This window comes from Clinocottus analis, unplaced genomic scaffold (genome assembly GCF_023055335.1).
Source record: "Clinocottus analis isolate CAN_PGR_092001 unplaced genomic scaffold, fCliAna1.0.p SCAF_20, whole genome shotgun sequence".
Lineage (NCBI taxonomy): Eukaryota > Metazoa > Chordata > Actinopteri > Perciformes > Cottidae > Clinocottus > Clinocottus analis.
This window is the reverse complement of record NW_027175932.1, coordinates 9136904-9161051: the sequence shown is the minus strand read 5'-3', so window position 1 is coordinate 9161051 and position 24148 is coordinate 9136904. Positions and strand designations below refer to the sequence as shown.

Here is a 24148-nt window from a genome sequence, read left to right as displayed (position 1 = left end):
TATGAAAGAGCAAGCTGGTTAAAAAATGATTTTGTATCACTGAATGAGAAGAGTTTTCTAATTCTAAGCAGGACTGAAGGACATCTCGGTTCATCAATAACTTCAGATAGCGACAATACGTTCTGTGTTAACTAATTAAGGTGTGACACTTTGAAAGAAACAGTATCACAGGTAAAAGAGTTTAAAGCAGATGGATATGGCAGCAGGATTCTGGGTGGGCGCTTGCAAAGATTGAAAAAAAAAAAAAAAAGACACCAACACGTTATCTCAGCAGGTACACGGAGTGTGAAGAAGACAGCCGGTGAGAACAGCAGGTTGTGAATATGGGTGTCTTCGGATGTGACAGACATAGGCGAGGAAACAAGGAGGTGGGAAGCAAACGGGAGCACATTTTCCCAATTCGCTCCGCGTCAGCCAGGGGGCACCATGAGCATTGCATTCACACTCCTGTTTCTCTCTCGGAGCTGAGCAGAGCTGCCTCTCGGCGCTGACGCACGTCGGCCTCTCCGATTGCCTGGCCATGTGATGCACAGTATTTCATTAGAATGCAATATGTGGGTACGGCTGCATTGTGGGACACTCAAGGCGCTGCACATGTAGGCTTGAACAAGTGGAGGCTGAAACGTCGCGTACCTGTAGGACAGAGCGCCGGCAAAGTGGCTCTCGATGTAGGTGTCCATGACCGGCTTGAAGTGCTGGAATTTGCTGTCCTGGAGCAAGTTGATGATATGGACCTGGAAATAAACAGAGAAGACATACTGCAAAAAAAAGTAGTGTAATATAAAATGAATACAAATGATCACATTTACAGATACAAATATACAAACTAAACAATCCAACTAAAACACATTTTTGACATTGATCCTAGCAAGTGCTCCATGTGTCCTTTGTGTGCAGGGTGTTGTGAAATGCGCTGAATTTTGTCCGACCACAGGAGATTAGGTCCACATGTCAGACTGGTTGGATTGATCTCCAAACGGAAACTCGATGGCCGCACCGGCTCGCTAGACCTTTACATCATTGATAACGACGCGCTGAGAGGAGAAAGTGTGTGCGCGCGAGTCAGTGTGAGACTGATGTAGTGAGCGGGACAAAGAGTCGGAGAGAGAGAGAGCGAGAGAGACAGAGAGAGGGAGAGCGATCAGGGCCCTCGCTCTGCCAGCGCAGTGCTGCGTGACCAGGGTAAGATTGGTTCAGCGAGCTCTGTGGCGTCACATCGCTCCATCTTTCTCCGGGAGTAAAGTTTGTGTTTCAGTTTTCTGTGATTGCCTCCGACCCGATGGCATTGGGCCTGACGCATGAAGAGGAAAGGATTCATTCGAACAACTTGCTTACCAGGGAATCAAACACCTTGAGCCCGTATCTCTGGGAGCTTTCATCCAGAATACCAAAGAGAGTGTCCAGGGTGTCCTGTAAAAACTGTACAAGAGGGAGTTCGTATGTGTGAGCTGCAGCTTTAAATTTACTTAGCTTTTCAGTCTTTGAACATCCTCATCCTCTCAACTTGAACTTTAAAAAAAAAAAAAACACATGTGCACTGAACTCAAATCCGAAACAATCAATACTACAAATGCCAGGACAGCGGGAGCAATTCAGTGCCGACAATCACGTTGTGTGCCTACTTTGACGATCTCTGAGCCGTCGATCTCCTTCAGCTTAGAGAGGCTGTCGTTGATCCTTTCGGGGTGGGCTCGCCACTTCAGCAGGTCCAGCATGTCTCCTGGGAAAGATGGAAAACGGGAAGGGGGGATAAAAAAAGATAGGATGAGTGAGGGACACGAAGAAAAAAAAAGCGATTGTGAAAAGCACAAGAGATCAGGACTCGTGTTTGTTTGTAAGAAACGCAGGATTACGAGAGCGACGTGCAACCTCAGATCACAAAGCATCACCACACCCTCCAATTATAGCCCAAAAACCTCCACAGAAGCCAAACAAATGATGACATTTTCAAGTGCGGTAGGATAAAGGAGATAAAAAGTCATTTTCCTGAGCCAGGGTCCCCAGACATGCGCATGAATAAAACATGAGCCTCAAGAAGAAAGTCTTTTAGCTGTCTCTTCGGATCCCGTTCAACCTGAAGTGTGTCTTTTTTGCAACTTTACATGCAAATCTGTGTCTGTGTGCGAGCGCGTCTGTGTGCGCGCGTGACTGCATTAACCAATCTGTCGAGTGTATTTTGTCGTCCAAAACTTTGCAATACTTTTGTAATCACGCCACAAATAAAATCAAATGCATGCAGGAGATTAACAGCCTGTTGCAGGTCAATTGTGCCCGAAGCTTTTCTGTTCATATATTCTACTCTCTGCTTAATGAGGTAAGAGATGATTTATCGTTTGCTGTTTTTTAAAAGTCTGAAAATACTGTTCTATGGTGAAGTTTGGATCTCATCAGTGCCTCAGTGGGGAAAAGCAAATGTCTCCTTTGCGGCACACCTTCTATATATTTTGATGACTAGCGTTAGCTATTGTTTACTGCAGTATAAATGAGGGCAAACATTATCACCGACAAGCTAGTTCTCCTGAAATAATTCCCACTCTGCAAATAGTTTACGAAAGCAAGGATTTATTGGTTCATTAGTGAGCAGGAGCGAACTGGAGGTTATTCCCACCACTCTGCATATTCACAGTTTCTTTTTTTTTTCCTCACACAATTGTAAAGTTTGGATGGAAACATCACTTTCTCACCTGGAGAGAACTTGCCACTTGCTCTTTTCTGTTTGTAAAAAAACATATGGCATCTTCCCATTTTATTAGTCTTTCAGAAAGTGTTGATCACTGTCTTTGGCAGCAGCTCTGTACGCTACGCACAGAGCTACTCGCAAGCTAACTCCAGTTTTAAAAAAAAAAAAGTGACAGCTCAGCGGGAAAAGTGTCCAAAGAAACGTCAATCCCTCCGTCTAGTTTACCGTTCTGCGTGAGCTTGGTGGAGCAGAGGAAGCTGGTGATCCAGAAAGACTCCTTGGGGCCTTTCAGAGTCTGGTTGTTGGACGGGAGGTTGGCCTTGGAGAATGGCATCTTCAGGTAGCGCGGACAGTCTGCCAAGCTGGTGTTCTCCTCACACTGGGAACGAAAAGGGAGAAAAGCACACATTCTGCAAACTGGCACAGAAGATGCAGAGAGGCGCCGAAGACTGGTGTACTATCAAAACATTGAAGTAATGCAGTCACTGTTTTATCACCTCTATGTCAAAAACGTTTGCATTGTTTGTGAGGTGACTTTTATGATTGCACAAAAAACGTTGGAGGCTGTAACGTCAGTCATGATTGGGGCTTCCGAGCTATTGCACATAATCAATCACAGAGCACGACTGTTATTTTGGGTTTAATGTGCTGCTTTAATGCCTACAGCTGAGGCCTTTTGAGCTCCAACGCTACCACACAGTTTGGACTGATTCTTCTGTGTCTATTTTGGGTCTGGAGAGAAACTAGGCCATGCCAGCTTCATTGAGCTTTTCAGCAACTTCCATCTGGCATCAGAACGGGCCTTTTCCCCCCCTCTGAACGGTGGGAACACACAGGGCTACCACAGTTGTCCTCTAAAACTGGCAGGCTCAGGTTGGAGGGTTTGCTTGGACTCAATTTGGCCACCAGACAGGAAAAGAAGGCAATAAAAGATTTTTTTTTTTTAAAAAGGAGGAGTTTTTTGTTTTTAGAGACTGTTGAAAATACTTAAGCTAACGACAATATAAATAATCAGACTTTTTGGTCACTGTCCTGCCTCACTGCCAATAAAATGTTTAAATGCGCTCAATGCTTTCCTGTCCTCTGCAAAGCCTGAGGTTTATGCACACACCCTTCGTCTGCAGCTGAGGAAAACCATGCAGTCTGCAATTATTCTGAATTACACCCAAGACGGTCTTGCAGCAGCTTTTAACTGGGGATGCTGGCCATTTTTTATTTGCCTTAGTCTTTTGATGTTCCCAAACCAAAAATGTGTGAAAAGATGAGTGGGAACGTCTTCGAGTCTATAAAATGCAGAAAAGGGACACGAAGGTCACGCTAAATACGGAGATAGACTTCCTCCAATGAAATGTGTGTGCGTCAACTGTCTATTACACATGCAGAGGCGAAGGGAAAAAACACATACATTACCACTCACTCAAGGTTTCTATTGAACGCCACAGCTTGAAAATGTTACGCAAGTGGACATGACTCACGGGCCAGTCGGTCTGTAATGCAGTGATGCGAGCTGTTTTTCAACCCATGGCACCAAACAGTGTGATAACAGAACCCACGATTCACATAATCATATACAGCATGTAATCCCATTTTAAATAGCCCCTGGCAGCACCGGCGTGGTGCAAGTCAGTTGAGTTTTCATTTAACTTTCGCAAAATATCTCAGCTGCAGTTTACCAATGGACAGAATGACCATGAAACGTCTTTTCATTTCTGCACACTGCCATCTTTTTCCTGTTGAATACCAATGTCGTGCATGGAAAACAATGGAATCGTCCTATTGGTCTAAAATAAGACGGACGTTTTTGATGGGATTTCACATGAAGCTGAATACTTCTACAGTACTAGAACCGAGGACAATATGTGTGCCAAAAACACATACTGGAATGCACACAGTCAAACTTCATGTTGTTCAGTCCAAAGTCTTTGTGGTGTTGTTTTAGTTTTACCTTATGGATAATGAGCTCATGGGTGCCATCTGGCAGAGTCCTGCCGTCCTCCTGCATCAGAGGAACGAAGGAGTAGCCAAACAGTTTCTTCTCTCCCTTGTCTTTAGCTGTCAAACAACAACACATGGACATGCCATTGAGTCCAAAACACACAAGCACAGACTGCCTGAAAATACATGAAACAAAGAGTAATGTTATGAAACCAGTTCTTTTCAGATTATGCAATAGAATTGAACAAGTTGAAGAAGTGAATCTGACGCTCGGCCTTCAGTGCACGGATTCTACTTGAAGCAAACCTAACACCAAGCTGAAAACACACAAGCACGTAGGTGATGCACACTCCTGTGGGCAATGGAAGAGCTCCAACAAATGCAGCAACGCGTCAGCAAAAGGCAAATGAAGACAAGTAGCTGGCAAACATAATGCCAATAAAGTTGACTCTTCAAATGTTTTAGAAGGATGAAAATGATGTCAATACATTTGTTAGGTCTCAATAATGCATTGAAAACGGGAAAACTCTCTGTGGGACCTATAACAAGCAAAAAAAACAAGATCTTGAGCTGTGAAGTTACTCGATTCGACGGCCTGATTGTTTAAGAAGTTTTTAAGAAGCTTTCTTAAATCTCTGGGCATAATTTACATAGCATTATGAACACATGTAATCTGATGTATCTGCTGCTTCAGCAATGAAGCGCTAATGGCCGCACAGCGGGAAGGGAGAAGTGGAGCGCTAGCAAGGTTTCTAATTCCTTTCATTGCAACACACCACTTAAGCGCCGTCTACCAGGCGCGTGTGTGTGCGTGTGTGTGTGTGTGTGTGTGTGTGCACTCTCCCTGGAGCAATACAAATTGTACTGTATTAAACTTAAAAAATGTTATTGCAAAATGGCCATTTTTTTTTTTCTTCTGTCCTACTCTGCTGTGATTAAGTTTTTACACCAGGAAAGATATTGCTTACAAGACTCAAAACTGCAAACTTTTTTTGTTTTTGTTTGCCTTGGGCACCCGGAGATTAGGAAAGATTAAGTTGTGCTGTGTGAAACTCAGGTTTCGCTGAGCTCGGCAGAGCAGGTGGAGATTGATGTACGTTCTATCTCGAGCCCACTCAAACAAATACACTCAGCTATAATATAGTACAAATACAGAGGGTGCTTTTTCTTCATTTTAAACAAGTAAATACGTATCATCACATTTCTTTAACCGGTCCAATGGGAGAAAAGAACAGCTGCTCTCACAGCAGCAATAGTATCACAAACAATAACGTGTTGAATTGGTTTAATTGTTTGAAATTTTGCAGAACCAATCAACAAACAATCAGCTATAATAAAACAAAAACATTGCACTGCTGGTGCTGACTGGCCCTCGCAGCCCCCTTTAGTCCCATTTAGGGACAACACTGGACTCCCTGAAAACAAATTAACAATCACCCACTGCTGCATAATGAGTACGAATAAAAGATGGGATTTTAAAAGGATATTCATAAAAGTAAAAAGTGCTTTCCGTTTTTGCCTGTATTGAAAATGAGAGTGTCTGCTAATCATACTTCTACAGGCAGGTTGTCCCAGAGTTTGGGAGCCCTAATAGTGTGTGTAATAAGGTCTCTCCAGTCTGGTGTCACCGCAGGCTTAAATTGGGCTCTTAACGGGCAGCCCTTTGGTAGTAATGCTAGCACTGCGAGCAGTAATAAGGCTACTGTATCTGCTGCACACAGCCACACAGGCTCCCAGCTCGGCTGCAAACCGCATAATAATATCAGCTTGTTATGAGAGACTGCCCTCTCCCTGCAGCTCAGAAAGAGGGTGAGAGAGACAGAGAGAGCGAGAACGAGAGAGCAATATTTTGGTCATAATTAAAGTTTTGTCTCATTAGGAGGTGAGAAGTTGAACAAACTAGTCTCATTATGAAAATGCCTAAACAAGCGCACACTTATGCACTTGGACACCATCTATTTGGGGTGGCAGCAGCCTCTGGGCTCGAGGCTGGTGTGTGTCGGCGGATTCAAGCGGGCGGGGTGGTGAATGCTTATTGCACTCCTCGCCCTCCACAGCAATGTCTCTTCTTTACCCCCAACTCCTCCGGATAACCAACCGAAAGCAGCGTCGAAGGGCATTCACACCTGAACATATCCCGTCTAAAGATGTTCCCCTTCATTTTGTTTTTAGACAAATAAAAAAGGGAAAGCCCAACGCCTGTTCTCACTTACTGGAGCAGTGTCGGAACTCAAACCTGACATGTGACCCGCGAAACATGTCGACTGGGATCGGCAGCTTGATCTGCTCCGCCCAGCGCGGGCTGTTGTTGTGGTACAGCACCAAGGAGTGGTACTCGTCGCTACCCGGCTCGCCAGCGCCGGCAGCCACGTGACTCTGAAAGACACACAGAAGAGAGTGAATTAAAGGCAAGAGGCGGAGGGGAAAGAATGAAAAAAAAAAAACAGGAAGTGGGGAGGGGAAATGAGCGGCCAGGCCCGAGGATGAGGTGAGGGGGCAGGTTTGAAGAGCACAATGAATTAATGAGTCAGACATGAAAAAGCGTCGTCACGCCGCAAATGCCAATAAAAGGGAGAATGGCATGGTATTCATGCGTGTTTGTGTGTGTGTGTGTGTGTGTGTGTGTCAGAGGGATGCGTGCCATGCGGTGGCGGTGGCAGAGGCAGCAGGGTTATATTTGAGTCTATTTTCTCTTCAAGGCCGAGGCAGCGCAGGAAACCACAGGAGCAGACTGTCACAGCGCTGCACCAGAAATGGGCAACACACAGGAGAGACACTTAGCGCTCATCTGGGTCAGCGATATTTAAATGAAGAGTTTAGCTCCAAAATAAGCCACCCGCTATTAAGAAAACGCAAAAGGACTCAATAAGGCATTTACTAGCCTTAAACAAAGTGGTGAGTCATTCCAAACAATATATTTTCCAATTGACAGATGTGGCAATTGCAAAAATGAAACATAACAACCGTGACCTGCAGCTGCGGAGGAAGAAAACAAACATGTTTTTACCTTGAGGATCTGTCCGTCGATATCCAGCACGTAGACGGTGATCTCTACGTTCCTGGCAACACTTTTTCCACCCTTCTCAAACTCGCCTTTCTCCAGTGTGATGTAAAGGTCATTCCTCATCTCTCCTGCAGGAACAGGAAGGTAAAAGAGGCAACGAGGCATCGATTATGCATGCCAGCGAGCATTAATAATGACCTCTCAGCAGCTGGACCACAATTTCTTGTGTAACGCTTCATGACAGGCGTGGACAGCTTTTAGATTAGTGGCATTGAATGATATATTTTGTGCTGACGTGAAACCTACGCTTGCGGCACGACCTTCCACAACCAGAGAACACAAGATTTAAAAGCCGCGATAAGTAGACGGGGTTGCTGACATCCATATTCTTTGGTTACAGCAGAGTAACAAGAGGCCAAACTCCCTCTATTTAGCACTGCACACCTATGACATTGACAAAATTGATACAATTGACATGATACATTTTTATTCCATGCATTCTTCTTTCTTCCAAAAAAAGCTGGCGCCTACATTACCTACAATGCAAGTCAACCACCACCAGCTGGGTCAGATATTTTGGGTGCAGTGTTGTGCTAGTAGCAGCTAAATGTAGCCACAATCCTGTGGCATCACTGAAGGCGACGAATCAGATTTCACGCTTCTCCTTGTGGAGCCATTGAGGGCTTTGTACAACTGTTTTTACACTCGCGGTAGTACTCCTGAAGATCAGTAAACAGACTTCAAACATTGGTGGATTAAAGTTCCCCTTTATACGCTGCGTTTCATTCCTACGTGCAGATGTACGTTCATATCTTCTCAAGATGACAACATGATTTGCATAGAAAACAGAGGCATGTGCTTGAGAGAGCAAGGTGTCAGTGCATACGTTCACACTGTAGAAACAGTCAGGAAAAAGAACCCCAGGAAGTCATATTTTACATTGTTTTGTTCCTGCAGCTGAATGGGCCAGGCACACATTTATTTCCTCCTGTGGGGGAAGTCAAAATGGTGCAAAGCACTCTGGGTAGGAAACAGATTAAGCATGTTTCCTCTGCAGCCAAGCTGCGGTCAGACACGTTGTTAAAAAAAAGGGTTCCCTATATAACCTCTCTGTGTTTGTGCGTGTGCATATGTGTGTGTGTGTGTGTGTGTGTGCATCATATCTCTCTGTCTAGGGTCAACATTGATTTTATGCTCTTAACAACAGTAACGATGGCAACATGGCGTATTCTATACACACACCCATACTGTACGCTTGCTTCTTGATCTTGCGCACACACACACGTACACACACGTACATACACACTCGCACACACACGCACACACACGCACACACACAAAGATTAGAGGAAAGCAGACACACAATGGGGCAGTTTCTTATTGTACAATAGGAAAAAGGGAAGTTGTGAGGGTGGGGCGAGAGCAGCTGGAAAAAGAAAATGAGGGAGAACGATTCAGTGAAATACAAATCCAGAAAAGAGAGACACAAAAAGAGGGGGAGAGAGTTCGCCCAAGGGCAGACTTAAACGGCCAGAGCGGGTGAGAGCACTCGGCATTAAGGGTTTGTAGTCAGACAAAGACAAAGAAAGAGGCAGTGAACATAAATCTGTGCTAGTGAGGCACTGGGGGACCCCCAGTCTGTGGCTCCTCTTCCTCCGTGTGACCAGACACACACCTCACTTGTTTCAAGGAAACCTGACGTCCAGCTCTCGTAAAAGGAACGGACGGACAAAGAGCCAGAGAGCTAATTCAAACGCCACTTTCACCGGTCTGATCCTGGCACAGCGTACGTCAATACGAACGCTTGCGTCTGAACTTCTTTGTTTCGTCTCGCGTTCGGGTGATTGTGCATGGGTTGCCACGGCAACGATGACCTCATCCAGCTTAGTCTGCGGGTGTCTGCAAGGCGCCTGTGCCGTGTCGAGAAAAAAGCTATCTAATTGAGACCCATCTACCTGAGATGTGAATATTTCATCTTTCTGAGGGCACCCTGAGGTGTGATTAATATATCACTCTTGAGCATCAGGTAGGGATGTCAAGTGTTACCAAGGCAACTACAGAAGATATAAGGAGATGTATACAATACAAACACTAGAAAATACATTATTAAGGGTATCATCTCAAAAGGTGTCAGCTATGATATTATATAATGAAGACCTTTTATTTATTACTCTGAAGCCGCAGTTTATGACTCTCTACACACCTGCTGCTGGTGGGTCTTTCCATCTGATGCATCATAAACTATAAGTTGTACGTCTCCAACAGCAGGGCAGCACTTTATGAGGACATAGCAAAGATGTTCTGTCCAGGTCTATTTTTCTGCCCCGCCTCCTCTCCCAATCCAAAGATATACGCAGGTCAGGTGCATCGGAAACTAAACGGCGTGTGAAAGTGTGAATGTGGCTTGTTTGTCATCTATATGCAGAGTAGCGTTTCAATAATAAATGAATGGAAGGAGACCAGGGTGGTTTGTGGGGGGTGGGGGGGACAACTACTTTAACAGAAAATGAAAGGACAGAAGTGTCAGTGTAAGCTCTTTAAAGCAAAGTGATCTCTGGGAAGTGTGGTGGGGGAAAAAAACGTTCAGCAATACGTTAAATACGTTATTGCTGAAGTGGCCAGAAGATTAATATATTGGCAAATCAGCTGGGGTCACTTTATAGGAGTTTTTGGATGTAATAATATCTATTGATGCATTTCACAAACCCACAAGAATGAGGAAATTCAGATTGAGCTCGGAGTCCTACCTGGCATGATGACATCAGAGAAGCCCAGTTTCCTGGTGATGGACACGCCCCTCGTGAAGAGGACCATGTACTCTCGCCTCAGCTGCTCTATATCCCCGTGGAGCAGCTGGAGAGCCACCGCCAGACCTAACAAATAAATAAAAACAACATGAAAGATGTGAGATACCATATTCCTATATTACAGACTTGATATCCCCTCCCTTATCCCTTACCATAGCCACTCAATAAACATTTCAAATATATCATAACCCTGTTCCAAATGCAATAAAAAAAAACGTGTATTATTAAGCTCAGAGAACAAATATATTCACAAGGGCATATTTTCAGTTTTATTACAGCCAGATGAACTTGTGAACCAGACAACTACAGTTGTACCTGCCAACATCAATGTTCACGCATATAGAAAGAAACAGACACCCCCACATATACATGAACCAAAAATGTAAACAGCCTGTGAGTCATCTCCAGTCATCTCTTTTTATTGAGAGGGAATCCGACATGAAGGCCTGTCGTTCCAAATCAATATCCTCGCGCAATACTTCCAAATGTCAGCGCGGCTAAATTAAAGCACCGGCTTGTATTTCGAGTGTGTGAGGCTGTCCGCGCTCATGAAGGGAGGCAAACACACAAACAGCAAGGGAGGGTGTAAGGGACCAGATGATGGTGATTATTATTGTTCTGGATGGTTTCAGAAAGTTGTGAGGCAGCGGTGAAACGGTTCATTAGCTGTGTGAGGTTTCAGTCACTGAGAGTCAACAAGGCAACGTGACTGCTTTGGAACAAACCGACACTCACTGCAGAGGAATAAAGCAGGAAAAGGCTGTGAAGTTGAGGGGAAAAGAGGGTTTATCAGAAAGAATTGTAGTAATGTCTTAACGTTCAGCCTTTTTAGGCTGATTAAATTGCAATGCAAGGAAAGATGCTTAAGAAAATATACCTATTTATTTACATCCCACAGTTCACAGAGGTTAAATGTATCCACAGCCTCTTTCTGTCTACTGTATAGTCGTATTGAAATCAATACACTTAAGTCCTTAATAATTTTACAGAAACATAGTGCCTGTGTGTAGTTAGTGGGCTTGGTTTTAGGATTTGTAGTTACTGAAGTTAGGGTCCTTGTTTTGTTTTGTTTTTCTCATAAATTATATCATATGGTAAAACAAATGTAAAAATGCCACATAGTGATGTGATATCTGAACAAGATGTGCATTTTTTTCCAGAGGCAAGGACAGAATCTCCGAGATATACTCCAAAAACAAACACAGAGAGGTCATGAAGGGTGGCAGAGACACAACAGGGAAGTCGAGAGGGTGCAGAGGGACATTACAGTCCTCTCATCTAAATAATTGGAAAATAGCGCATGCAGTTCATCAACAATGTGTTCACACTGGCACAAAGGACTGGTGGGAAATGAAAGGAGGGATTTCATTTTTTACTCGGGCCTTATCTGCCTGCCCTTTAACATGGATCAAGCCTTTTGGCATTCATCCGCACAACAACAAACATACACACAGATAGGCTCTACAATTAGGCAAACCAGCCTCATCACTATTCTGCCCGGTAGATGTGACTGACGCTGACAAAAACACCCTCAACCTCTGCTGCCCTCAGCCCACCCAGCCTGCCTCTTCACAAACTGAACAAAAAAAACAGAGGAAAATAAAAAAACTCCAAAACAAAACAGCGGAGTTGTCGCAGCCTCTTCTGTCACTGCCTACGCTCGCATGGAGGTGGGAGCTGAATTATCTACCTGACCTGACTCATGCAGAGCCAGATTCTTATGAAATCCCTTTTTTATGGATTTCAGGGGTACTGTATACGTGTAAACAAAATCGCCATCTCCTGGCATCAACTCCCACTCTAGCCTTCCAAACTTGATGACCCAAAAAAGCCACAATGACCCTGAAATATATCCGGATAACAAGAAAAAAGAAATGGGGTAGCCATTAGACTGTCGCTCTGCATCTTTATTACCCAAACAGTCCAGTGTTCTGTATATTTCGAGGGCAGTGCATTCATCTCTCCCCTGCTAATTGGCTGCTAATAAGAGACTTCTGGCCCACCGCCAGGTCCGTTTGAAAGGAGAACCACACAGCGAGACAACTTCACACACACCGGGATGCGCACACACACACACTTATAGAAAGAGGGCATGGTGCACACACACATAGATAAACAAGTACAAACATATACACACACACTCAAATACACGTTGTGTTATCTTACTTCATTGCACACTTTTTTTTAATTGCCCTCCTGACACTAAGTGTAATAAATTGCGGTCCTTAAATTATGCATGGTGTTCCATAACTCCTCCTTCTCTTTGCTTTCGGACATTTGGCGCCAGGGCTAGACGAGTGACTCAAGTGGTATCTGTGCTGTAATGTTGCTCTGCCGGAGAATAATTGCCCTTTGGGAGGAATTGACTTTTCAGACGAGAATGTACAGAGTAATAATAAATACGTGCTGCGAGTGATGTCGTGCATTCAGTAGCTGTTCTGAATGTAGAGCGAGCACAGATAAGGTAAGACGTGAAAGGAAAAAGTGGCGAGTTTTTCGGGCTGACGGACAAATTGTTGGTGAATATGCATCTTGATGAACGTGGATATGATATCGGGCCGTTGCAACTCGTGTCATCGGTAGCGTACGAGCAGGTGTGTGTGAGAGACGTGTAATTAGAGAGATAGAAGAAGTTAAAAAGAGGCGATAAGATGGCAGTCAAAAAACTGTCACAGCTAATAACATGATAAAGAATTAATTTGGTCCAGGCATTCAGAGCTCATTATCCAAAAAATGTAAATGGCCTCTACTTATGTGATTATAGCATTCATTTTGTAAAATCAATGTCAAATTCAGTTAAGTGGCTGCAGTGTCATTTTTTAAACGAACTCTCTTGAATTATGGATGCCAGAGTATTGTGACAAAAGACGCACGGCTCTCCTCTCATGCACTTTAATGGAGAAAGCGCCGAGGCTAATCAGCTGTTCAGCTGGATCAATGTCTTCAGCTGGCAGCCACTCAATAGCTAAGACCCAAGTGTTTGCAATAAATTGCACACAAACACACATACACATATACATACACACACACAGAGAACTCTTTTAAATCCAACTCACTCCCATGTGTTCATGATGAGCGTGCGAGTGTGCATAATTCCGTTAAAAAGAAGCCTGAAGCAAACGCATGTTTGTTGGCTACATTTTAAGAAAGGCAACAGGCCTAATTGGTGCGATTAATAGTTTTTTCATTACAGAATGTTCCTCTCAAAGCCTGGAAACGTCTCCGTCATCCATCGGGCGCGATACACAGAGGAAGCCACATGTCTGCAGTCATCTCGAAGGTCTTGGAAGTTTACCATCAACAAGGACAGCGCCATGTTATCTATCCGCTTTATCCGTAATTAAATCAGATAAAGTGTGTGTAGCTTTGATAATTCAGCCAGTCAACAGATTACGCGGCAAATATAGCTGACGTAAGAATTTAAGATTTGGTTGGGAGTTCAATATGAGATAGGGAAACAGTGAAGTGGTTCTAGTGTCTTTCCTTTGCTTTATCGTGAATCCATTTAGACGTTTGTTGCACTTATCAGCTCGGCTATGCAAAGCATATAGAATTTTAGCTGGATGCTGCAGTTCTGTTGTGAAGCAATGCGGTGTGAAGATGCTGCTGGGATAACGCCGGCTGTGTTGAATGGCTCCGTGTCCTTCCGTTTGATTGCGGCACTCCTATATGCAAGATTATTCACGATCACTTCAAGTCCCAGAGTTGCGTGACTTCCCCTCAAGTAATTCATTATTGGTCTTCTGAGACGAGGTGAGAAGAGGAGCCCAGTCAGCAGATTCTCACCGATTTCTCGACATTCTTATAATCTCTTCTCCCTCAAACAATTATCACCAATTTTCTACGGGGGTAGGCCACGGTGTTCCTCTAAGAATACTCCATGGAGATGTGAGAAGACAACGAATTAGCAACATGTATATTTTCTTAAGGAAAATAACAGCCTGCAGCAAGTTTGCACACCACACAAAAACATTATGCAAATGAGAAAAAACTTCTAATGAACTGTTGCTGATTGCTTACTGCCGGTTGCCCATTTGGCCCCTTGATGCAAACAGCTGCAGACTAGCCAACACTGTTTAATTCATGATTATGTTTCCTCCCGTCACTCTTTGTGCCCCATTCGAGCTTCCCGCACTGTAGATTACATTTTGAACTAATCAGTAATTCATCTTCGGGCTATAATGTTTGTGCGTACAAACACAACAGCTGCATCTACATCTGAAATGAAGTGCGAGTCCCATTGCGCAACAAACCTTTTCACATGTCACGTGACATTTCTTCGAGGTTTGAAGAACTGAATGTTCTGATTCTCCACCAACCTGTTGCTATGGGAAACTGCTGATGCTGTTGTTCAGTATGGTGCAAATGCAGCTATTTATAAAAAAAAATCCTCTGAATGCATTCGCAACGGCGGGCCTCCTGAAGACACGACCATGTGAGGACTCGTCCGCTTCCCGAAAGAGGAACTTGGCTCCGACATGAACGCTGCTCAGACTGACCGGACGCTGACTATTGCACAATAAGAGACCGATGATGCAACCGAGCTGCTAAGTTTGTCATTGTGGCACAATGTCTGGCTTTGTGAAAGAAATAAGCCTGATTATCACCGGACTATTGAATTAACAGCTTTGAGAGTTGTTGCCTGAGAATAAAAACACGATACAAAAAAAAAAAAAAGTTAACAAGTACATTGGCTTCGAACCAAATCCCTCAACGCTGAAGAGGCCAGATTGTTGCATTGCTAAATCCTCTTATTAATGACTCAAAACAAGACGCGTGGATGTGAGGCAGCCAAATAAAGAAAACACTGGACGTTCTTACCTGTGTTGGAGCCCGACAGGTTGTACCTGGAATTTGCCTTTTTGATTAAGTTCTCGTGGATCTGGTGCCACTCACTCTCTGTGTTACACCTGAGACAGAAAAAGGAGACAAAGTAACAGAAAATACATATTTTATATAGATTTTATACTCAAAGGGGCACTTCAGCGATGCAGTATTTCACTTCGCAAAAGCAGGAGGACGGACGAGGGCAGATTACTAAAAGAATGGTCAAAGTAAACGCAGCAACCATCTGTGACCATGTGACACGTCCTGTGTGACTCACTGTAAGATGAGCCACACATTTGAGTTCATGTGAATCACAGGCGCAAGTAAAACATTATGGGTTTGACAGTGACTTAAAAACAGTTATAACGCTGAACTCGGGCAGGTCAAGTAAACAAAGTATTTACGATGACGTCTTGTCTGGACCTAATTCTGAAAACATCCAGTTCAGAACTTAAAGGTTTATCCGACTAAAACCTCTCTGCTGTTCCTGCAGGTATAAAGAAGTCGTTGTGTTTCCTTCTGAGCTGGATGTATTTGGCTCAGTCTGATCCAGCTGTAATGTAGGTCAAACTACTGGGTCAACTATCGCCATTGTTTTCCCTTAGAGCATTGTGGAGACTAGGTTGGACCAGGAAGTCCCTTCACTATTGGTGTCAAAAAGACAACAATGAGAAAGGTGCGTATTTATTGGGATTTCTTTCTTCAACGATGCTATATTATTTAGTTATACTACCAGCTAACAAACTGACTGAAATTACTTTATAAAAATGTGTTTTTAAGGCTGATATCGGTTTTACAACAAGTGTGATTGGTATTCAGAATAAAAAGCTTAACTTGTTCAAGGAATAGTTCAACGTTTTGGGAAAAGCCTTAAAATGCTTACAAGCCCAAATAGAAATGAGAAGATATACCGAGCTCTATATATGTGTCTGTAAAATATTAAACAAGAGCTAGATCACAGTTAGCTCAGCCACCATCTGTTGTCTTTGGACTTCATAATGAAACGCAGGTTGTTTACGGTGACTTACGCATAGACCTTGAGCAGGTGGTCATCCTTGGAGTCAGCAGTGAGGAGATCGGCGATGCTGACGACAGCACAGCCAAACGGCCTCCTGTACTGTACGCTACACAGATTCTTCTTCTCCCCTGCTCCCATTCTCCCTGCGCACACGCAAAGAAACAATAGCACTCGTCTTGATAACAATAGCACTCATTGCGACGGTCCAACCTCGTCCCATTCCTCTTGCCATGAAAGCCCAAGAGATTTGAACGTAAAATAGAGAAGCCGCCTCATAACTCCCACCTATTCGTACGATGTGCACAACGATGTAGACATCTTTTCGAAGATCGCTGCTTCCCAAATCCTGGAGAAAAAAAAGCAGGAAAAAACATGTTTTAGCATCAGATTCAATCACTGAAAACCAGCTACAGAGAGCTGACTTTGCTTTTACTTTCCAGAGTGATGGAGCATGACTTTACTGTACATAGTTTTAAATGGCTTCCAATCAATCTGTCTAAACGCAAAGCCATGTTCGCTAGACTCACCACAAATAGCGTGCATTGTCGTTCTGTCTTCTCTGGCGACTTGGGCAACCCGCTCTTATTCAGCTTGACAAAGAACCTTTCGCTGTACACAAGGAGAGACGGAGAGAGGGAACACACGTTGAGATGAATGGTGTCAGAAGCGATGGCTGGGTGTCATCGTAAACAACTGCATCCAAGCCACTGCTAACAGGAACAGAATAAAGATCAGAAACGGTGTCAGAGAAGTCAAGCGTTGAACGGTGGGCACTGGAGGAAACGCTTCAAAGTTAGAGCTTCAAACCGAAGCTGTCTGGAATATGAGGCCGCAGCAAGACGTGCAATGCAGAGAGGGATCAGAGACAGAGGGATAGAGGGAGAAAAATATATACACAAAGCTTGAATTACTGAACCAAATCCCCAACACGGGCTGTCTGTAACATATCCGACCAGAAGTGCATCCACGGGTGGTTCCTCGGCGGCTGGCGTGAATATTCAGGGTGTCGTTGCATATCGTGGGCTCTCTCTGACACGTTTTATCTCGGATACTCGATTGTCAGCAAAAATAGTGAAGGGTTACAACAAAACAATCTTAAGTCTCAGTCTCATAGCTGTCAAGAAACCAAAGTCTTGGACAGAATAAAAAAAAAAAAACAACTCTGACTGTTGAGCTTAAAAGGAAAGTCAGAGCATCAACAAAGTTATTGAAATTATTACCGAGGGTCTGTATCTAGTAATAGCTGTTGGGATGCCTCAGCGGGACCGCAACAAACCATTAGGACATCTGAATGTTTTTATAAATATGAAGGCAATTGGTGATGAAACAGTTACATCAGGACCAAAGTAGCGGATCAACCAGCCGACACACAGACCAACGTTGCTGCCTCCCTCGAGTTCTGACGTTAGCTATGGCTAAAAATAAAACTGGAAGCAGCTCCACTGAGACAATTGGAAAAGTACGTTGTCTGGCTCCCTGTCTGAACAACTCTGAATCCGACTTTGGATAGTTTGCACATTCTCTGCAGTGCAACTGTAGAATATGAAAGGCAGGAGCCTCGCAGGGGCAGAATGAACTGACTCGCAATAACAACTCTGGCCTCGAATGCCCCGCGCCCCGCCTTCGTGCCGGCGTGTAATTAAGTGCATGTCGGGCAAAAACAGAAAGGACGGACACAGATCGCCTTTTTATTCTCTTTGTACTCCGTCCTCTCTCTTTCGATCTCGCACACAAGCTCAAAATGCGGAGGCATCCTGCTGGGCCCCCGTCTCATCCTGGCTGGCGAGCTGAGGGCTAATCCAGTTAGGTGACTTTCACAGTCCACCGATAAGCAGAGGGAAAACCTTGTAATGCACCAGTGCTTGACAATGAGCCGAGTCTCTGGCACGGTTAGCAGGCGCATGCTACAGTAGACCCATTCACACAAGAGCGGCGTTTACCCCAACAGAGCCTATATAACTTGACTTCATGCGGCGTACGGCTACAATGGATTAGGACGTTCCAGAATAGTGGGAGCTATTAAAAGCTCATATTACAAGAGCTTTAAAGTTACCATGCCTCCTCCGTGGTGAAAATAGGAGCCTGCTTCTTGCACTGTAACTCAGTGTTTTGTGTATGTAGGGCAGTGGGCGCTGTTTGAATTAATTACGCTTCTGATAATTAATTATACAAATGCCGATGATTTTTATTTTTTTCCCAGACATGCACTCCCCGAGTAAAGTTTTCCCTCTCATCGTCCGAATCGGAACGAGCCGGTTGAGAGGCGGTTTGATTTGGATGCTGCTGTTGCTCATTAGCTGCTCTCTCCGTGACTCTGCGGGCCATTCATCCAGCCATATGGAGACGGATTCCTATGCATTAGACATGAGACTTGCGCACGCTTAGCCCGCACCCTAATTAGCGCTCCATTGTTGAAACCCCGACTGCCAATTAACAGACACTCCTGCAAAACACAGACTCGCACACGCGTGAGGCTCTCACACGCCCTTCCCTGCCATCAACTCTTCTGCCTCACAGCTGCAGCGTGTTGATCACCCGGGCTGAGAGGACCAGGACCCCCCCCCTCCAGCGGGGACCATATCTCACTCTATCACGGCTGGCATTAACATAACATGAATGGCCGATTTCCCTCCCCTCTGGGCCCACACGGAGCTCGCTATTCCCTCTCCTGATATCGATGATTGCATTAGGAGCTGTGCGCTCACCCGATGAGGGGGCGGAGGTGGGGGGTAGCCAGCGACTGGCGTGTAAAATGCCGGCCTAATTAACTGCCACTGTTGCCTCCCTCCATCCGTCCCTTATAGCCGATAAACCTAAATCTACCCCCCAGAGTCCACGCTGTAGGACGAGAGAAGGAGCACACTAGATGGAGTGGTGAACAGGTAGAGAACACACCAGACCGCATCTATCTCATCATGGGAAACACACACTGAGCCTCTGCCGTTCACACTAAGAGGAACAGAAAACACACACACATAGACACACTCGTCCACTCATTCAGGGTGACCTTGTTGAGAGTTGAGTGGCGGTTACAATTAGGAGGCGGGAAGTGCCAGTGTCTGTGGAGAGACCAGAGCAAGGCAGTGTGAAGTTGGGACAGCACCAAAACTTAAGAGAAAGAGCAACGGGACCATGTGTGAGCACGGCGGAGCGTGCCACAGTGTGTGTCCTGCTGCGGAAGCCAGACAAGGAGCCTGTATTGAACACAAAGAAGCTGCCACGGTGCACAGGGGCTGCTGGTGTTGGCATGGTACTGAGACAACGGGTCGGACCCCCATCTGGTCGCTGACAGACACACACACACACACACACAGACGGAAACCACCAGCACAGTGTCGAAATGGCTCCACGCCAGGCATCTTGCCCAAATGTGTGTGTGTGCATGTCTCCGTTTTATGTGTGTGTGACCAGACAGTGAGAGACAATGTTGGCCAGATGCCATTGAGAGATCTTCCTTCAAGACAAAAACCACTCAGGCCCTATGGTGAAGGCCTCAGAGAGCCCTTCCCCCACCATGCGGACAGAAAAATGGTATTTGGATGAACTGTAAGAAGAACCTCAATGTGCCATTATATCATATGACATCATATTGTTGTGATGTGTATTTGTGCTTGGATAAAAGCGCATAACATGAGCTTAACAACGGAAGCCAAATTATTTTTTAGAGAATGAGCTGTAGATCCTTTTAAAACGCATGCATATATTTCAAGTGGAACTTACGATACAATACCGCCGGACGCTAATTACCCACTTCTTGTCAAAGTGCTGATCAGGAACAGTCGCTAAAACGCACCTTCATTATTGGCTAACCGCTCACCGAATATCAAGAACTCGGACGTAAGAGCTCATTTCAATATGCCTCCTAACTAAAAGTGCTTCGGATCCACTGATGACACAGCGTCTGTGCGCGCCCGTGCGTGCGTGTGTGTGTGTCTGTGTCTGTGTGTGTGTGTGTGTGTGAGATCTGATTTGCTCTGTAACTCCTCTTTTTCTCAGACGGACCACATCATGAGAAACCAACAAGGCCTTGCACACTCCTTGTAAAAATAGAACCTCTTTCGTTGTGTGCCATTATTCACATAATAAAGGAAACCACAGACTCCACATGAAGGCTTTAAAGGAACTTAGGTCAACCAAGTTTGCACAAAAGTTTGATTTTCCCGCAGTGATGTGATGAATAATGTATTGGATTTTCTTTAGAACCAGAAGAGAAGCTACTGTATCCTGAAACTAAAATAACAAACGAATCAATGTCACCCGTGTTCCTCTGATGTGACCCTGTGGGGCGTTAAACACAAGCATGACTTATCAAAAGAAGTTTCCGTGTTGCCGTGCTCATTTTTCTTTTTTTCAACCCACTCATTTGCCTGACGAATCCGCTTGTTTGTGACATGAAATGGAATTCTCTTCGCTTTGAACTATGAAACCAGGGAGTTTAAACACAGTCTTGTATTTTGGCCGGCGCCCCATCAGGAGAACGAAGGAGCGTGTGTGTGTGTGTGTGTGTGTGTGTGTGTGTGTGTGTGTGTGTGTGTGCAGACTCCCAGGGCGATAGGCTCTTTGATGTGGACGGCACAGACACTTTTTATATGACAAAATAGCACGGGCTTGCCCACTTTTATGTATCTAAGTGCGCTTTAACAACCTGCTTCATTTAATCAATCTTCATGAATGGAGGTGGAGCGGCCCTCTTGACATCCGAAGGGGAGCCATTTGAAACCTCCCCCCTGCAATCACCAATCCACCTCACTTACATTGCTGCAGACTGTGCATCCAAAACAAATGGGTGAACATTTGAACTGTTTTAACCTTTTGAATACTGGCACTTCATTCAAAAATATGCAACACACAAGCCACGGAAATTACAGTTCAACCTCCTTACACTCGGCGGTAATGACAATGTATAACTAATGGTAAAGTCATGTGTGATTCTTTTCTCGTGAGTGTCTCACCTGAGGGGCCGGTTCTCCCGGCCATCATAAATGTGAAAGAAGACTTCGAGCTCTTCCCCCAGATTTGCACTCATCAGACTCTTCACGTGCACAAACAAGTGATGGGTGCTCGCGGGCGCAGGGGTCTCCTTCTTACGATGCCGATGTTCCATCTGCAGAGGAGAGGACAACATCAGCACACTACTCTGGGCAGGGAAATCTATATATATTAGACTTGATCTGTAACTATAAAGAACTGCCAAAAAAAAGATATAAATAAAACTGATACAAATACAAATTGTGCTGTACTCGTATAGGATTGAAGGGATGGATTTGGAAAGGTTAAAAAAAAGAAAAGCAGGAAAATCCATGAGCTCTAAATCCAGAAATATCCTCAAAAAGCAGGATCAAAGCTTATCAAACGCAGTTAATACCAGGGAAAAAACAACATTTGGTTACATCTCTTTTAATACTGGCCAATCACATCACATGTATTTAGTATTGAGTTTCCTCATCAAAGATCAACAAAATCCCTCTGAGACACCCCAACGTTGGGAGGAGCTTTGCTGCAGATTTGCATATATATTTGAAGACGAAGGCTAAGATATAGATTTGGTTGATATGGATCAAGTTAATTTAACGTCTAATATCGCAGACTGTCAGCAGCACCAGAGGCATAGATGTGAGAGTTTGAGCTGTATTGTCTGATGGCTTCTTTCTTGCAATTTTGTTGCCCAAGAAACAAACGGGACACAAAAAACACACATTAATTTGCTGCACATAAACAAACACTTTAAAAATAGGTATTTATCCTTTACAAAACAAGGGCTTTCACAGAAATGTATTATAGCCGAGGCATTCAAGCACAAACACAAACATATTTGTCATTAGGTTTAAAAGCCCCCCTTCCTTATTCATTTACCTCGAGCATTTATCTGTAAGTAGGTTCATTATTTCCTTGAAAAAATAAAATAATGGCGTTGTGATTTCCATCCCCTGGTGGCTTAATTGCAGAGAAACAGAAAACGAAGTACTGAAATTCATCCTGAATATAAATGTGACCGACACACAACGCAGCAAAAAAAAGTCCCATCTCAGTGCGTGGTAGTGTGCCTGGCATTACATGTTATTTTAAGTCGATCTATATCAGAACTGATCAATATTACAGCTCAATAAAGCCTCACACAGCATGGCACGGCGTTGTAAATACCACCGAAATCAACACACACGTTGCGAGAGGTTCATCCTAATCCCCCGTCAACATCCAAAAATACGAGGACAAACACACACATGCACAGACACACGTGCACGCACACACACACACACACACACACACACACACACACACACACACACACACACAGTACCAGATGGCCAATAGAGCTGCTGCCAAATTGTGCTCCACATTCACTTTGGTAGCAGGACGTGAAGAGATGGGAAGGGGTCAGGAGGAGGTTGAGGAGCGAAGGAAAGAAAAAAAATGAAGAAAACACGAATATAAAAATCCTGTGAAGGTTTTGTTGATGTGGTAAAATGCTACGCTGAGTGGTTCTGCAGAGGAAACTCTGTTGGGAACCTTTTTTTGGTGTATTCAAAAGAATAGGTCAACATTTGGGTAAATAACGGTTTTTGCTTTATTGCAAAGATGGATTTTACTGCCGCCTCCCAAGCTAAGTTTAGCATGAAGACTGGAAACAAGGGGGAAGGTTAGCCTGGAGCTATCCAAAGGTAACAAATCCACCTACCGGCGCACCCAAAGCTAACTAATTAACTTTCATTTTCTCATTTGTTTGATAAGTACAAAAGGTGTGGAAGTAACACATTGCTGTTGTATATGTTCCAGATGATTTCTTGTCGAGGACCAGGGACTTCCGAGTCGCTAGCTGTTAACAGTTTTCCTGCTAATCTGAGCTAATCAACTGCTGGCTCCAGCTAGATATTTATCACACAGTACTTTAATCTGATATTGTAATTATTGTTGCACAGAAAATAGTAAATTTGCAACATCTTGCAACAAGTTGTGATACATTTCCTTTTTTTTTAAAAACGCAAGCTCGTTGGAAGAAATTGTGATCTTTTAGTGAAACTTTTGAATACAACTCACTGGGATTCATCATTGCCTTAAAAAAAATAATAACTTGGGCAAGATTAAAAGTCCCAGAGGATAATATTAAAGAATAACCTCTCTGCAGGAAAGTATGACAGCCGAGGTTCAGGATGTAATTTTCACTTGTACTTATATTCTTGGTCCTGAATCCATTTCTATAAAGTAGAAAAGTGCAGTGATGGAAAGAAATTGCCTTTTCTTTTCAGAAATAATGAAACATTTTCCTGGAATCACGACTTCTGGAGGCACTCTGTAATAAACTATAAAACGCAAACAAGGATGAAATGAAAAGAGCAGCTTGAAGTGGTTCTTCCCCACATTACAAAGATGCTGTCTTGTCTCGGCACTGATGTTGCAATGTTTTGAACACACTCAGGAGGGCTTTACTGTGACGACGGTGTTGCTTTGACTAAAACTAAGAAGGCATTAAAAATGCTCCCTCGGAGAAGGTGTGAGTCTCTGAAAGATGAAATTTTTATGTGGTAGAGAAATGTGAGATAAGCAGCGACCGCCTCGTGGGTAAAAAAAAATCTAAAATTGATGATGTGCTTTGGAAAACAGTTGGTTGCGCTACAAACATAATCATATAAAAAAGAAGAAGAAAAAAAACACAAATATTGTCCTTCAAGACTCAAACATGCTTCGAAAAAAATCATTTTTACAAGTGCAATATCTGTCAGAATTAGGAATATGTTTGGTTTGGGTCCAGACGGCACTGCCCTGTGTGAGGTCCCAGCTGAAAACATGCTGCAGAAAGATCTAACAACAATGCACTAGCACACTTTTTTGTTTTTCCTCATTACCAGATCCCTTGTGCTCTACACAACAGGGCAGAGCTG

General features: G+C 44.0%; 1 protein-coding gene across 8 annotated transcripts in view; it reads right to left on the bottom strand.

Annotated features, from left to right (window-relative positions):
* dock4b (dedicator of cytokinesis 4b) overlaps positions 1-24148 on the bottom strand; it is a 103927-nt gene that overhangs the window by 41126 nt on the left and 38653 nt on the right. For all 8 annotated transcript variants that reach the window (XM_068586168.1, XM_068586174.1, XM_068586175.1 and 5 more), the window contains exons 8-20: positions 21224-21375; positions 16799-16880; positions 16557-16617; positions 16282-16414; positions 15248-15336; positions 10367-10492; positions 7623-7747; positions 6829-6991; positions 4626-4732; positions 2906-3059; positions 1623-1720; positions 1336-1419; positions 634-734 (exon numbers count right to left, since the gene is read on the bottom strand). In XM_068586168.1, coding sequence (XP_068442269.1) covers positions 634-734; positions 1336-1419; positions 1623-1720; positions 2906-3059; positions 4626-4732; positions 6829-6991; positions 7623-7747; positions 10367-10492; positions 15248-15336; positions 16282-16414; positions 16557-16617; positions 16799-16880; positions 21224-21375 — 1475 coding nt within the window. The remainder of the gene's footprint in view (positions 1-633; positions 735-1335; positions 1420-1622; positions 1721-2905; positions 3060-4625; positions 4733-6828; positions 6992-7622; positions 7748-10366; positions 10493-15247; positions 15337-16281; positions 16415-16556; positions 16618-16798; positions 16881-21223; positions 21376-24148) is intronic.